Raw genomic sequence first — 15,218 nt, forward strand, 5'->3', positions numbered from 1 at the left:
TCAACAATGGCAAATATCATCAAATATTCATAATTAATCACCAAAATCACAAAGAATGTTCGGATTTTCATCACGGTCATGAATCAATCATCAATTTAAATTAAGATCCACCGATTTGATCTAAATTTGATCAAACAGTATCATCTTCATAAAGTTGTCAACAATGGCATATTCTCATAATCAACCACCAAAATACATTACGAAGACGCGGATTCAACTGATGAACACAAATCAGCCTTCAATTACATTAAAAAACCATAAATTAGCACCAAATCTGATCAAATAGTAAGTTTGCTTAATGAACACGAACAAATTATTTCTAATCATATTTAATCAACGATTTGATGTATCATGAGCAACCGTCTGCTCTGATACCAGTTGTGAAACCACTTGACAATCTATTGATTTCAGTTTATAATTTAACGATCTAGTTCTTGATATACTCAGGTGATTATACAAATACTGATGACGTTAACGAGTGTGTGCGAGTAGAGAATTGGGCGGAGTAACGATATCTCTTCAATAATAATAACACACCTAGATAAATAATGAACAAGGTACATCTATATATAGAAGAAGACCACATTCGTTATACATTACATAACGAATGGGGACCATTCGTCTTCATTCCCTATCTATGAATTAAGCAACAACGAATGACTCATTCGTTAAACATGCTTAACGAATGACATAATAACTTAGAGAATGAGCTCATTCGTTATACATTCCATAACGAATGGCCCTTACATTAACGGATGGACACATTTGTTATACATAACATAAGGAATGGTCTTATATATAACAAATAGCATATAAGTAAACCCCCCAAAATTCCCTTACATTAATAATAAATAGTTACAATAGACAAACAAAAACCGTGACGACAAAACCATGTACTAACATTTAGGTTTTGTGACGATAGCGTAACAATCTAATCGATGTCCACTGAATTCGTGTTGCTTCGGTCATTTGTATGTGTGCTGATTTTTTGGGCATTTGTATGTTTACTTTTTTTTTTTGTTATGGTGTTAGTGCCATAACGAACTTAACCGATACCGACTCGCCGCCGCAACGCGGCGGATGTTTTAGCTAGTTAGAATTATTATTATAACGAGGGCTTTACCCGGAACGTTGCGTCGGGCAGGTCGGTAAAAACCAGGTGGTAATAAACCCAGACGTTATCAGTCCCGGACGTTAGGCGGTAAATCGACGCGATGTCATCGGTTTGGGTATAGACACCGTTGGTAAAACCTAAACGTTAAAACCCAAAAACTAAATTCGTCAAATTAACAAATAAAAAAAATAAATTATTCGACATTTATTTAGTCAGTCCTAGGCATTGAGATGGTAACTCAACACGAGTTCGGATTTCGTTTTCGTTTACTTTTGTTACGGTACAAGAGATAAAAAACAGAAAAACATATATATATATATAAAGATTTAAGGTGGAAAAATGGGGTGGTGTCGTTCGGTAAAACCGGGTGTTGATAAAACCCAGGTGTTGTCGGTTTCAAACGTTGATATTGTGAGTCTACATGTATTCGGTCGGTTTGTTATGTTCGTTACGGTACCGAAATTAAAAAACAAAAAAAACCATAGTACCAAGAACTAATTTGGTGCCGCCAAGTGGCCCAATCGACACTTAGCGGCACTAAACTTCTTAAATGTTACATATAATAATACGGAGTATATATTATTTTTTTATATATTTATATGGCGAGTTAACCCTTCATAATACACAAGCGTGATTCAACTTTTTACGACTATTTTTATTTGGCTTAACGATTTCGTTGCAATGTATGTTTAAAAAAAACCCGGTAATTATTAATATTATTTATTATCACTGTTATTATTACTAATAATGAAATGTTGATCATTCCATTTCTACATGTAACCAAACATGTTAATAAAATGGCAAGGATTCATTCTATTCATTTGTCTATTCCATTATCACGTCCATTTCATTCTTTAGTCTATTTTGTTACCACATACCAAACAGACCCTAAATAAATCAACAAAAACAAACGTATCAGATAAGAAATAGTAAGGTACTGGTAACGTGTTTATAAAATGATATTGCCTTAATATAGTAGGTTAATAGTGATTTAAAGATTAAACCCTGTTTGAAAAACTTTTAGCATTTTCTAACTTATCCCAAACCTCATGTCCTCTTTATTACTTCAAAAAGTATTATATAATTATGCAATGGTACTTTGATGGAAGCACTTATTCTTTGCAACACTTCTCCCATTTGACAACAAAGACCAGCCATCTCACCTTACCAAAACCACCAGTTTCCACCGACCATCTAAAAAACAAAAGCCATGGAGGATCCTGGAATCAAATTGTTTGGGAAGAAGATTGTGCTGCTTGCAACAAATAATAATATTAAACCTCCTGAAGATGAAAAAGTAAACCGAGCCGGTGCAGAGAAGGTACACAGTTTATCTATCTATCTATATATAGATAAGACATGAACACACACTATACACACCATAACTCTGTGTTTACATTCAATAGTTTCATAATTTCAAATTCTAAAAGCAACCCAATTGCTCTAATCATTAAAGAATTAATGGGTCAGTTTTAGTTTCAATATTATTAATGTTTTAGTGGTTCAATTTCAACTTTTCTTGCATTAGTGACTGATAATTTGAATGTTACACAGGATGAACAAAGCCCAAATTTCAGTGAGACTAAAGAGGAATCCGATTGTCCTAAAACGCCGTCGATAGATGAAGAAACGAAACATGAATCTACAAACCAGAAACCGAAAAACCTTAAGAAACCGGACAAGATTCTCCCTTGCCCTCGGTGTACTAGCATGGACACAAAATTCTGTTATTATAACAACTACAACGTTAATCAGCCACGTCACTTTTGCAAGAGCTGCCAACGGTACTGGACCGCAGGCGGTGCCATGAGAACCATGGCGGTTGGAGCGGGCCGCAGGAAAAGCAAGAATCCTGCGGCCCGTCCTTGTTTCATAAATATTTCCCCGGAAACTGTCACAACTTCTAATTCAATAAATTCCAATTCCAATTCCAATTCTAGTTCCAGAGTTCACTGTATTCCTGGAGCTTACATTCCGATTCCAATTCCAGTTCCGGCTATTTGCCCTCCAATGCCAATCTACCCATCAACATATTGGAATTGTATTCCATTCTTACATCCACCAACACCTACAATAACTGACTCAATCTTGGGGAATCGTACGGTAGACGAATATTTGATGAAAACTAATGATTGTGACGATGAATTGAAGAAACCGAAGAACTCGAGTTTGATTCCGAAGACTCTTAGAATTGATGATCCGGATGAGGCTGCTAGGAGTTCTATATGGACAACACTCGGGATCAGAAACGAAAATTTTAACTCGTTTCAGGATAAGAGTAAACAAGCGAAGAAGCATCACGAGACAACAACGCCTCCTGCCCATCAAGCCAATCCGGCTGCTTTCTCTAGATCGGTCTGTTTTCAAGAAGCAGCTTGAAAAGAGTTACAATTTACTTGGATTGTCAAGATGGATGCTTGTTTTGTGGGACTTACACTTTTAGTAGATACATGTATACTTACATGTCAATTATCTTGATTTTCTGCTATGTTTAGCATAAGTTGTGCTAAATTGTTTGCGGTGTACGCATTAACAGGTTGTCTTTTACTCGTGATGGTGAAACATGTAACTCGAATAAGAAAACGAGCATATACGAGGCCAAATTACTCTAGACTTGCTAGCATTTGTTGAATCCTAATGTGATATTGTGATAATGTTAGATTGTTAGGTCTATGTCACAAGGATATTTTACTCAAAAGTAATCCTTCCTTTGCATCGATCGTTTGTGTACAATCCAATAATACATATGGTAATATAGATGACTATGACCTTATCCAACATTCTCCCAAATCTTATTATTCGATCTAAGATACTAGAATTTCTCAAATATTTTTCATCGTTTTAAGATATTGTTACAGTACAACTGTACAACCCAATAGTACATATTATAATAGATATGACATGACCTTCTATATTCCCCCAAATCTTATTCTATATTATGAAGTACGAGAGTTTCTCTAAATCGTTTTCCTTATTTAAGATATCGTCACAATACAACCCAATGATGTACAGATTATAATAGATTATAGATTTGACAATGACCCTGTCAATTATTCTTCCAAAACCTTATATTTTTTTAAGATATCAGAATTTCATAAAATCTTTTTCTTCACTTTAAGACAGCGTTACAATATAATCCTATAATATATATGATAATAGATATTACCTTAGCCTTGTAAACATTCTCCCAAAACAATAATTTCTCTAAATATTTTTCTTCATTTCAAAATATAGTTAGTTAAAGTACAACCCAATAATATAGATGCTAACTATATCCTAATCCAATATTTCCCCCAAATCTTATTCTTCCTTCCAAGATACTTTCCCCAAATCATTTTCTTAATTTTAAGATACCAGAGATGTTGACATGGATCATATGATTCATATGGGCCACAAATTAATACTCATATTTTTTCATGAAAAGACAACAGTTATTCAGATCATCTAGTGGAGCCCACATAAAGATATTTCAAGCTCTAGGCAAATTCAGGCCATATTTTAGATACAAGATGAGTTGTTATGTGGACCTAAAACGCCATGTCTCTATCTGTTGCCTTTTGCTTTCTTGTTTTTCCTTTTCTGCACACGTTAATTTAAACCTCATTGGCCCTTATGTTATTTTTCATTTTATGGGCATATAATGATATAAAGTTCACCTCACATTGTATTTTTCTTCAATACAAGTAACGAGCAGGATGACTCCGACCACTCGTTAGAGAAAATATCCTTAAAGCTAATATTTTTCCCAAAAAGACGCTGGTCGATTTCATTGTCATGTGGGTATGCCTTAATTGAAAAGAAGTTCATGGCTGTCTCTAAAGGTTCCAATCAAGTATCATAAATGAGAAGAAACCAAAAGGGTCACATCTTTAAAGTATTCATCAAAAAAAAAAAAAAAATCTCTACAAAATCACACAAACCTCACAGTTGGTATGAAAAATCTAGACTGTTTGGTCCTTATGTAAGCTTGCTTACCATGCCAAAAAGAATAATCTTGACTTATTAAAAAAGTCAAACCACCTTGTTTTAACATGTCTTAAAGATTAAGCTTTTAACCTAAGCCTGTTTTAACTCGACCCTGGTCCATTTTACCTGTTTATTTTATCACCTCCAGTAAAGTCAACCATCTTAGAATGTAAAAGTCTACAATAAAGTTGACAATTGCATAATTTGGAAGTAGAAAGTCAAACTTCCACTTGAAATAAATATCTTACGGCTAGTACCTAGTGCTTCTTAGTCTTGAATTGAAGTGGGGTGATGTGGGAAACCATCATGCAAAAAGATTATAAGACACTGCATTTGAAAACCGATTAAATTGACTTTGAATGGGAATGGGAAAAAAAGTCAAGACACTTTAATCATGATAAAATATTGACAAAGAGTTTATGGGAGATTAATTTCTACTTTCATAAAGCTTAGCGTGATTGTCTAATTGAAGATCATTGTTGCAAAGTTTGTACTTGAACGTTTGGGTTTATTACTAGTCTGGGCTTTATCGGATATGGCCTCAAAGGATAGAAACACGATACAATAGATTCGAGATAACATCTCTCCAAAAAAAAATAACGGATTAATAAAGAGACTTAAACATTTTTATTCTTCCATGTTTTCTCTAGTCCCTATTACAAGACTTAAATACCACAAGAAAATTACAAATAGAGCTTACGAGCATTAAAGACAAGACTAATATTATAGGAAACATTTATGGAGTCCAATGTTGAACTCTTGAATTATGCATCCTTGACTTGACTTGTTCTTGTCATTCAATACAATTTTGACCGGGTTGAAGACTCTTTGATGGATCATCTGTTAGGTATTAAATAGAGTCGGTACGCAGCGGAAAACACCAACACACACGCACAAACGAAATCAATAAACAAGAGACACGAGATTTACGTGGTTTGGTCAAAGCGACCTACGTCCACGGGCTGCAACTAGGGTATTGTTATTAAGCACGGTACAAAAGATTACAATACATGACCATGATATATATAGAGAACAATTAGGTTAAATGACTTAGGGACCAAGAAAACGTCAAATGGGCAATCCTCCATAATTAAACGGGCCGCCCCCTTTTGTCTTCTAATTGTCAACCAACGAACCCGGCCCAAAGGCCTTCACTAATCCTAACAATCTCCCACTTGAAGGCCTTGCAATAAACTCTAGCCCGCCATTCAAGTACAAAGCAATCCAGTCATCAGTAATATTAGCAATCTTTATTAACAAGTCTTCCAAGCTTCCAGTTCCCATAAACAAGCTAAGACTTACCACATAGTTGCAGCAACCCCCTTCAACATCAAGTACCAGAAGGGCCAGTTGAAGCTCCACCGAGCTCCAACTCGTCAGTAAAAACTGACTCGTCCTCTATTGCAACTGATACGCACGATCCATCAGTTCCAGAGATAACCCGAGAACCACTACCACTCTCCTCTTTTAGCAAGAGTTCTCCAAGAGAGATTTTATCAATCGGAATAACGGTCTTCAAAACCCAACGTTGTTTTGTAACTGTTCCCGGAACACAACCCGCGCTCCCACTGTCACCAAACCCCTGACCTGTTTTAGACCTCCGACCCCGCTTAGCTTGAATCACCTTGGCACCAGGCTCCACTCTTGCAAATTGAACCTTATTTTGCCCCTTCGACTCAGCGAACCCGATATTGTTTTGAGGGACGGTCATACTTCCCTCAGTAGGCACCTGTACCATGTATAATGAACCATACTTGTTTCCACGAGCAAGAACCAGACTACCTTTAGTTACCTTACATTTACCTCCACCAAAGTTTACTTCCATACCTAGTTCATCCAGTTGACTAACAGAGATAAGCCTTCTCTTCAACGATGGAATAACCCTAACATTCTTCAAGTTCCAAACGGTTCCCAATGGAGTTACCAAATTAACATCCCCCATGCCCGTAACATTAAGAACATCACCATTAGCAATACGTACCTTCCCAAAGTTACCAACCCTTAGATTCACCATCGTCTCCCGGCTGTGCGTAGCGTGAAATGAAGAACCGGAATCCATGACCCAAGAGTCCACCATGCTATCCACACTGCAAAATAATGCCTCGTCATCACTGACGCCTTCATTAATATGTTTAGCAGTTTTCACCTCAGCAGTCTTTCCCTGTAATTTGTTTGGACAATCACTCTTAACATGCCCAACTTCATTACACCTCCAGCACTTCACATTCTTCCGAGTTCTAGACGAACTCCTCCCCCGACTCCCACTGCTCCTGTTATTTTCCCTTCCCCTGCCAGCATAAAACATACCAGAAGATGATCCGCCACTCGTGCTTTTCCGGCGAACGTCTTCACCCAACACAATATCTCGGACCCCCTCAAATGTCAAACCATCGGCCCCCGCATAACTAGTAATGGCCGTTACAGTTCCAGACCAACTCTCAAGCAAAGAAGATAATAATATAACAGCTTGAGTCTCATTATCCAATTTCATGCCCACAGAAGCTAACCTGGACATAATTGAGATGAAATCATTAATGTGACCAGCGACTGAACTTCCCTCGTGCATCCTTGTCATAAACAATTCCCTCATCAAGAACACCTTATTGGCTGCAGGCGGTTTTTCATACATATTTGACAGAGCCGTCATCATACCACGAGCCGTGGTTTCTTTCATAATATTAAATGCAACGCTCCTCGTCAAAGCCAATGTAATTTTACCTCTAGCCTTCTTGTCCTTTGAGTTCCAAATTGCTTCTTCGGCTTTATCCATCTTATCCGGCTTTTCTTCCAAAACCATATCCAAATCATGTTCCCCAAGTAACGCCTCTATTTGCATTTTCCACCATGCAAAATCAGTCCCGTTAAACTTGTCGATTCGAACCTTCCCGTCTTCAGACATCGCAAACGAGAAAACAAAGAAAACCAATAAATAAAACTCTAACCCAAAACCCGAAACCTTTCTTGCACCCCGAAACTCCTGTCAACAAATACCCGACCCACACAATCAAAGCAAACCTGAATAACAAACCGAATCTTGAACACCCAACCTGAGTCAAAACAACCCAAACAAACCCTAACCAGAAATAAGAAACGAGTAAACCTGATTTCTCCTGATCGACAGTTAAAACGGAAGTTGTAGACGACAGTTTCCGTTGAGCAACTATCAGTTTTAAATTCAACAAGAAGCAGTCGGAACTACTTCTTTGATTAACAGTCGCACACGACTGTAGTAGATGGTGTTTTTCGGTGCGGTGACAGCGTACTTTTTACGGCAAAGGGTGAACGAATCCAAGGGTTTTTATATCCCTAATCGTATGATAAAGCAATCTATTTATATGTTCTTGGATTTGCGTCATAGACCCACACACCAAAAGCAAAAACAAAAGAAAACTTATTTTGTTTTATCTGATGCTTCCTTTTACTTGCATCTCACGACAGAAAAGAACAAAGAATTTGAATTCTTTTTCGACTACCAAATTAATTCACCCAAATCTTCTCTTGAATATCGTGCCACACCAAAAGAAATTGCATGGGCTTTACGAACAGTACTTACAAACCGGAAATAATTCAACGTCTCAGTGCACCGTGTGTTCAACAAACCCTCGGCTCTGATGCCACTTGTTAGGTATTAAACAGAGTCGGTACGCAGCGGAAACACAAACACACGCGCACAAACAAAAGCAATAAATAAGAGACACGGGATTTTACGTGGTTCGGTCAAGGCGACCTACGTCCACGGGCTGCAACTAGGGTATTTTTATTAAGAACGGTACAAAAGATTACAATACATGACCATGATATATATAGAGAGAGAACAATTAGGTTAAATGACTTATGGACCAAGAAAACGTCAAATAGGCAATCCTCCATAATTAAACGGGCCGCTCCCTTTTGTCTTCTAATTGTCAACCAACGAACCAGGCCCAAAGGCCTTCACTAATCCTAACATCATCCTTATGGATTGGGTCATGGATGTTGGATTAATGGCCTTAATATCGTACCAATATTCCTGCCCTGAAAAACGTCTTTGTCCTCAAGGATGGGATCATTTCCCCATGGTGGTCGCCATTCTTAATGTACAACGGCGTTACGATCTATTTCAATGTAGCGTCACGGTGGTCGCTATTCACGTGTTTTGGTTGTCTATGGTTCCTCGTTGTTCAATGACACAACTCCGATGTTGTGCGGGTTGTTATGGATGAGGTTTTTGGTAGATGCACGTGTTGAATTGTAGGTTGGTTAGCGTGACATAGATTGAAGTTTGGGTGGAGAGAAATCTGAATGTTGATATTTATCTTTTCTAGAAGTTACGTGCACGACACTTTTGGCAGTCGTGACGTTTTTGAAGGGTGGTGGATTGGAATTGATGGTGGTATCGTTTGTTGAACTAGAGCATATGGTTAAGGGTTCGAGATTGGTGGCAGTAACCTAATTGGCTTGTATATCAGGTTCATATGTATTTGTGGTGGTGATAGGGAGGAATGATTTGGTTTTAATTTTGGCTAATGCGTCGATTATGGCTTGGGTTGCTCAAACTGAGCAGCGACGAGGGTAGTGAGTAGGTCTAACTTAAAAGATTGCTCTTTGAAGCTGTTGCGAGGGTTTCAGCTAACAAAGCGATCGATTCTGCAACTGTCGGTTTCACAAGACCAGAAGACATGATAGTAGGCGGAGGATCCGGGTTTGGGAGTGAAGGCACCAATTGATAAGGTTGATTCATATTTTAACTACTCTCCAAGAATATAATAGATTAAAGAAGAGATTAAGACATTTTTATTCATCCATCTTTTCTTAGTTCCTATTACAAGACTTAAATACTACAAGATTACGAGCATTAAAGACAAGGCTAATATTATGGGGAAAAAATTTATGAAGTCAAATGTTGAACTCTTAAATTATGAATCCTTGACTTGATTTGTTCTTGTCATTCAATACTGTTTTAACAGGGTTGAAGACTCTTTGATGGATCATTGTTATGGGTTGGGTCATGGTTGTTGGATTAATGGCCTTAATATCATACCAAAACATTTATATGCCTAGATGTGTCTTCACATCAAACGTACCACTTCTTTTGATGGTCCATGGCCAAGAAAAACCAGTTACCCTTATCATAAGCGATACAGATTGGATGGCTCTCAGGTAAATGAGGGCGCCACACGGGTCCATGACATATGACTTCGTGACAAGTGATGTCAAAGCAGTTCTATACTCGAACACTTTTGGATTGCTCACTTATTCCAAAAGTAAATGATGATGGTTGGCACAAGTATGAGATTCTGACCACTGCTCTAGTTCAGAATGAGTAATGGACCTCTATGGTCGTGTTCAATACTTTGGGTAATTGGAGCCGTAAGTCCGACATTTTGGTCCATCAAAGCCAAAAGTCTTTAACCTAGTGTTTTGGCACCTTAAAACTGGCATCAGGTCATTAGAGCCGCAAGTTCAGTATGGTATATATATTACATCGGGTTTGGGTCCGGATAACCATTTGAACTGGTCCGGCACAACATCATGTTGTTGCACATTGAACTATCGGGCATCTCACGTAACCAAAGTGGAATAGAGTTTACGGGGTGCTAACGAGAATGCGAGCCACATGTGTTGCTTCTTGGAACGCGGATGCGAAGCACATGGACAAGGACATGCATGGTTATGATGGGCGAAGAATGTGATGCACAAAGTATTTGAAGATCATTGTTGCTAAGTTTGTACTTGAACGCTTTAGGTTTGCAAGCTTGTATAAACTTCACTGGGGGACCCCTCAACATATAAATGGCTAATTAATGATGTTAGAAAAAGTGAAATAATGTAAATGTCAAAAATAACACGTTAGTTTTGACCTGTATTGTCATCATTTCTCACAAAGACTAGATTAAAGATTCAATTGGAGACTATCCCATTGTTGCTAATTGATAAATATAAAAGCAAAATGCAAAAGGTTGTCACCCACTAAAAGTGAATTTTGGCATTGAAGATAATTTATTTGACATAAAGTCAAAGCAAAAGTTGTTATGTGTTGGATTACCATTTGGCCATGTTGTCAAATCACATTTTTAATATGTTAAATGTCACTTGAAACACTTTTAAAGTGGTGCAATTATAATCCATGGTTAAAGAAACTAGGATTTTGCTTCCAAGGTTTTTAGAACAAAACAAAAAAGTTTGGGATAATACAATGACTTATCACTTATTGTACTTTAAAAAATATCCATCTAAATTATTTTGTATCTTTTTAATTTAATTAGGTCATTATAGATCTAATTAACTATTTTGTTTTGATAACGAGACCTTTTAAAATAAATATATTTGCTTAAACCTTTTAGAGTACACTGTTTAAAAAGTTTTGTTGAAGAGACATTTTATTTATATAAATATTAACTGAATTATTGTTTTTAGTTAATATTTAATTTATATACTTCATAAATATTGTATTATTTGAATATTCAACATTTTCTATATACACTAGTCACTACCATTCAAGAGATTTAATACCTCAGGTAGTGGTGTTCATCGAGTCAACTCAATCGGATTAATCGGGTGGTTAGTCGGGTTTTTTTTCTAAAATATCTAACCCGTAACCCGACCCTATTAAGGTTCGGGTTGGTCGGGTTCGGTTTATTCGGGTTTCGGGTTAATCGGGTTAGATTAGTCGGGTTAATCGGGTTGACCATGCTACTCTATAATTTTAAATTGATTTTGTGCTTGTAACTTGTAGGCTGCAAAATTTCTCGTTCCACACAATTTTCAATTTCTTTTACAAGTAGTTACGTTATAATTACATATAGGCATGTCTGTGTTCGTTCATTTAACTTCAAATGAACACGAACACTTAATCAAACAAATATGTGTGTTAATGTTGGTTGGTTAAAAAATAAGCATGTTCATGGTCATTTATGTTCGTTTATTAAAAATCTAAACAAATAGCCCGAACATAAATGAACATAATTTAATAAAGATAAACGAACATGAAGAAACATATATGTACATACATTAACAAACACAAACATACATAAATGGACATAAATGAACGCATTTAAATAGACATAAACAAACAAATATAAAACATATTAGGGTGATAAAATTTCTTAATGTAAATAATAATTAATAATTTTCTATTAATATGTAAGCGAACATGAACGAACGTAAACAAACTTAAATGAACGATCCTAAACGAACATTCATGAACATAGATGAGCGAGTGAAACATGTGTTCATGTTTGTTCGTTTACACAACATAAATGAACTTTTCACCGAACGGTTCATGAACAAGCAGAATAATTAACTTCTCTATAAAACTTACATTATTGACTTTTTAGTGCTTATTTCACATTTTTATCATCGTATTTGAAGTTAAGTATCACCACTAATCGGGTTATTCGGGTTAACCCGAAACCCGACTTTTTTCCAAAAATGAACCCAAAACCCTACCTTATTAACATTTCGGGTTAACCCGAATAACCTGATTAATACTTTTTGACCCTATTAACCCGACCCTAATTAGCTTATTCGGGTTTGGGTTGGGTCAAGTTAATCAGGTTCGGGTATTTTAGACACCCCCACCCCTGGCCCCATCACCAACCATTAAAGTTAATACCGTTGTTACATTATATTTATGGTAAATGATTCAACTCAAATGATTATCATACAAAGGTCTTTTGTAGTATAATTACTCATGAATTAAACAATTACGCATAAAGTTAACTAATTACACACAAAAAATTACACAACATAAAATTACACACGATATAAAATAGGGCAAATATAATAAAAAAAAAAGGTGCTGCTAATCGTATCCCTTTCATCCATTTGTACTAAACATATCATTCCCTTCAAGTTTTATATTAATACGATTTAGACATTTTTATTGTTTCTTTTGTTATTTTGTTATCTTTTATTATCTTTATTATTTGTATAAAAGCATTTTATCTCTGTTTTTATTTAACAGTTTTTTTCGCTTTTTTCTATTTATCTTTTTATGTATATTTAAAAGCCTTTATTAAAAACATATTTTTTTCTTACTTAGAAAAACGTTTTTTTTTTCTTATCTAAAAACGTTGTTTTTCTTGTTTAAAAAAATGATTTTTTTCAATACTTATTTTAATATTTTTGGATAGCGTTTTTTTTTTAACTAAGAGATACTTTACGTTCTTTTATAAAAAAAATCATATTATTTTTTATAAGTAAAAAGGTTAAATAACATACAACTTGATAAACAAATTTGGCTCTTTTATCAGATAACATTAATCTCATGTATCCAAACTTAACAAAAAAAAATCAAATTGTTTTGAATACATTTTATAAAAAAAATAAAAAAAACTAGCTAAGAAGAAAAACTTTTAATAAGATCTTAAAGAAATAAAATAACAAAATCAATAACAAAAATATAAAAAACACTGTAAAACAAATATAAAATAGTTTTTTATTTAATATTTTGAAAGAATTATAAAATAAAAGGAACTAACATGTCAATTACAAATGTTAAGGGGGAATACAGGTTCAAAAGGGGGGGTATGGTTAGCAAGGGAGGGAAGTACGTTTAGCATGATCCATAAAAAACCAACATATTTTCTATTTTTCTTTTAAAAATCTCTCAATATTTTTTTGCAAGTTAAAGTCCATCAACATGTTCAATTTGAACAAAAAAACGACATAACTTATAAAACATTTTTTTTGGCTTATATGGCATACAAGTAATATATACTTTGTTGATTAAAAGTAGGGTGCTCACAGTCGGTTCTGACGGTTTTTTGTACAATACATGAGCGAAACCGATAGTAACAGTTTTTTTATATAAAAAACCGAAACCTAACCGTTGAAATTCAAAATCAAACCAAAGCAAACCGTTATTAACAGATGGTGTGGTTGCGGTTTGATTTTATAGTTTGAGCATTGTTGGACTTTAATATAAAATGTATAAACTAATACATCATTAAAAAAAATATCCAAAAACAAATAAAACAATCTATCAAAAGTCTCATAATAGAAGCTGATAATACGATCCATAAACTTGAACACAAAAAAAGTATACAACGATTTAAATCATCCAGAAATTGTTGATATGATCCCGATTAGCAATTTCTACTTTAATGAAAAGTAACACAGGTTGTTGCTAAAATACGATCCTCTCTAGAACCTATAACAAATGAAAAACATTTAACTAAACAAAATAAATGTGTTTATTGTTGGCCCAAGCGGATTAAACAAACTTATCAAGCAAACAAACACGCGATATTGGGGTGACAACCCTTGACTCTTTTCATATAATCAAACGAACTTAAGAAACGAACTTATCAAACGTACATGGAGATAAGACTCATTGACTCTCTCTTAACTCTCTCTTAAAACTAATAATCTAGACCCTATATATAGACTCACTAAATTTGTTCTCCAAGACATACCTTTCTTAAACCTACTACAATTCAATTAACTAAAATAAATATAACATAATAAACCCTTAACTTTATTAATATTCAAGATTAATCATTCATTCACCCCCTTAATTTTGAATTTGTACCAACAAGGTCTTGAATCCCGCCTAACACCCTCAACTTTTCAATTTTAATCATTGGTTCATTTTTACCCTTTCTTTCAGTTATGTGTAACAAACTTGTTTAACAAGTTCTTCACGTTCATCGTTCAAACCATCCACATTAATCTCAGATACAACTTCGTTCTTCACGTTCTTCTTTCTCACTTTTATTTTCTTTCTTTGCTCATCAAAACTTGCAGATGGGTTATTCTTTCTTTGTCAGACCCTGTTGGGCCTTCCATTCTGACAATTTTTCGCAAACTTTCATTCGGTTCTGACTTTTCATCAACAACTGCTCGATTGTTGACTTTCACACATACTTCTAAATATGCAGACTTGTTAGCTGCATCACTTCTTTCATTCAATACAATACCATTCCTCTTATCATCATCAGTAGCAGATTTCATAAAACTAATAATCTGGACCCTATATATAGACTTACTAAACTTGTTCTCCAAGATATACCTTTTCTAAACCTATTACAATTCAATTAAGTAAAATAAATATAACATAATAAACCCTTAACTTTATTAATATTCAAGATTAATCCTTCATATACAAGTTGTGAATAAACTAGTTTATTTGAAACCGACCGACCAAATGTTTAAA

General features: G+C 35.1%; 1 protein-coding gene across 1 annotated transcript; it reads left to right on the forward strand.

Annotated features, from left to right (window-relative positions):
• The first annotated feature begins 2,121 nt into the window (after positions 1 to 2,121).
• Positions 2,122 to 3,547, forward strand: LOC143557299 (cyclic dof factor 1-like). Its single transcript, XM_077046410.1, has 2 exons — positions 2,122 to 2,435; positions 2,669 to 3,547. Exons 1-2 carry the CDS (start codon positions 2,325 to 2,327, stop codon positions 3,491 to 3,493), a joined length of 936 nt encoding a protein of 311 aa, XP_076902525.1. The 5' UTR covers positions 2,122 to 2,324; the 3' UTR covers positions 3,494 to 3,547.
• Positions 3,548 to 15,218: the final 11,671 nt, after the last annotated feature.

This window comes from Bidens hawaiensis, unplaced genomic scaffold, assembly GCF_021521415.1.
Source record: "Bidens hawaiensis isolate Kalapana, Puna unplaced genomic scaffold, B.hawaiensis_p1.1 tig00001087_1, whole genome shotgun sequence".
In the NCBI taxonomy this organism is placed as follows: Eukaryota; Viridiplantae; Streptophyta; class Magnoliopsida; order Asterales; family Asteraceae; genus Bidens; species Bidens hawaiensis.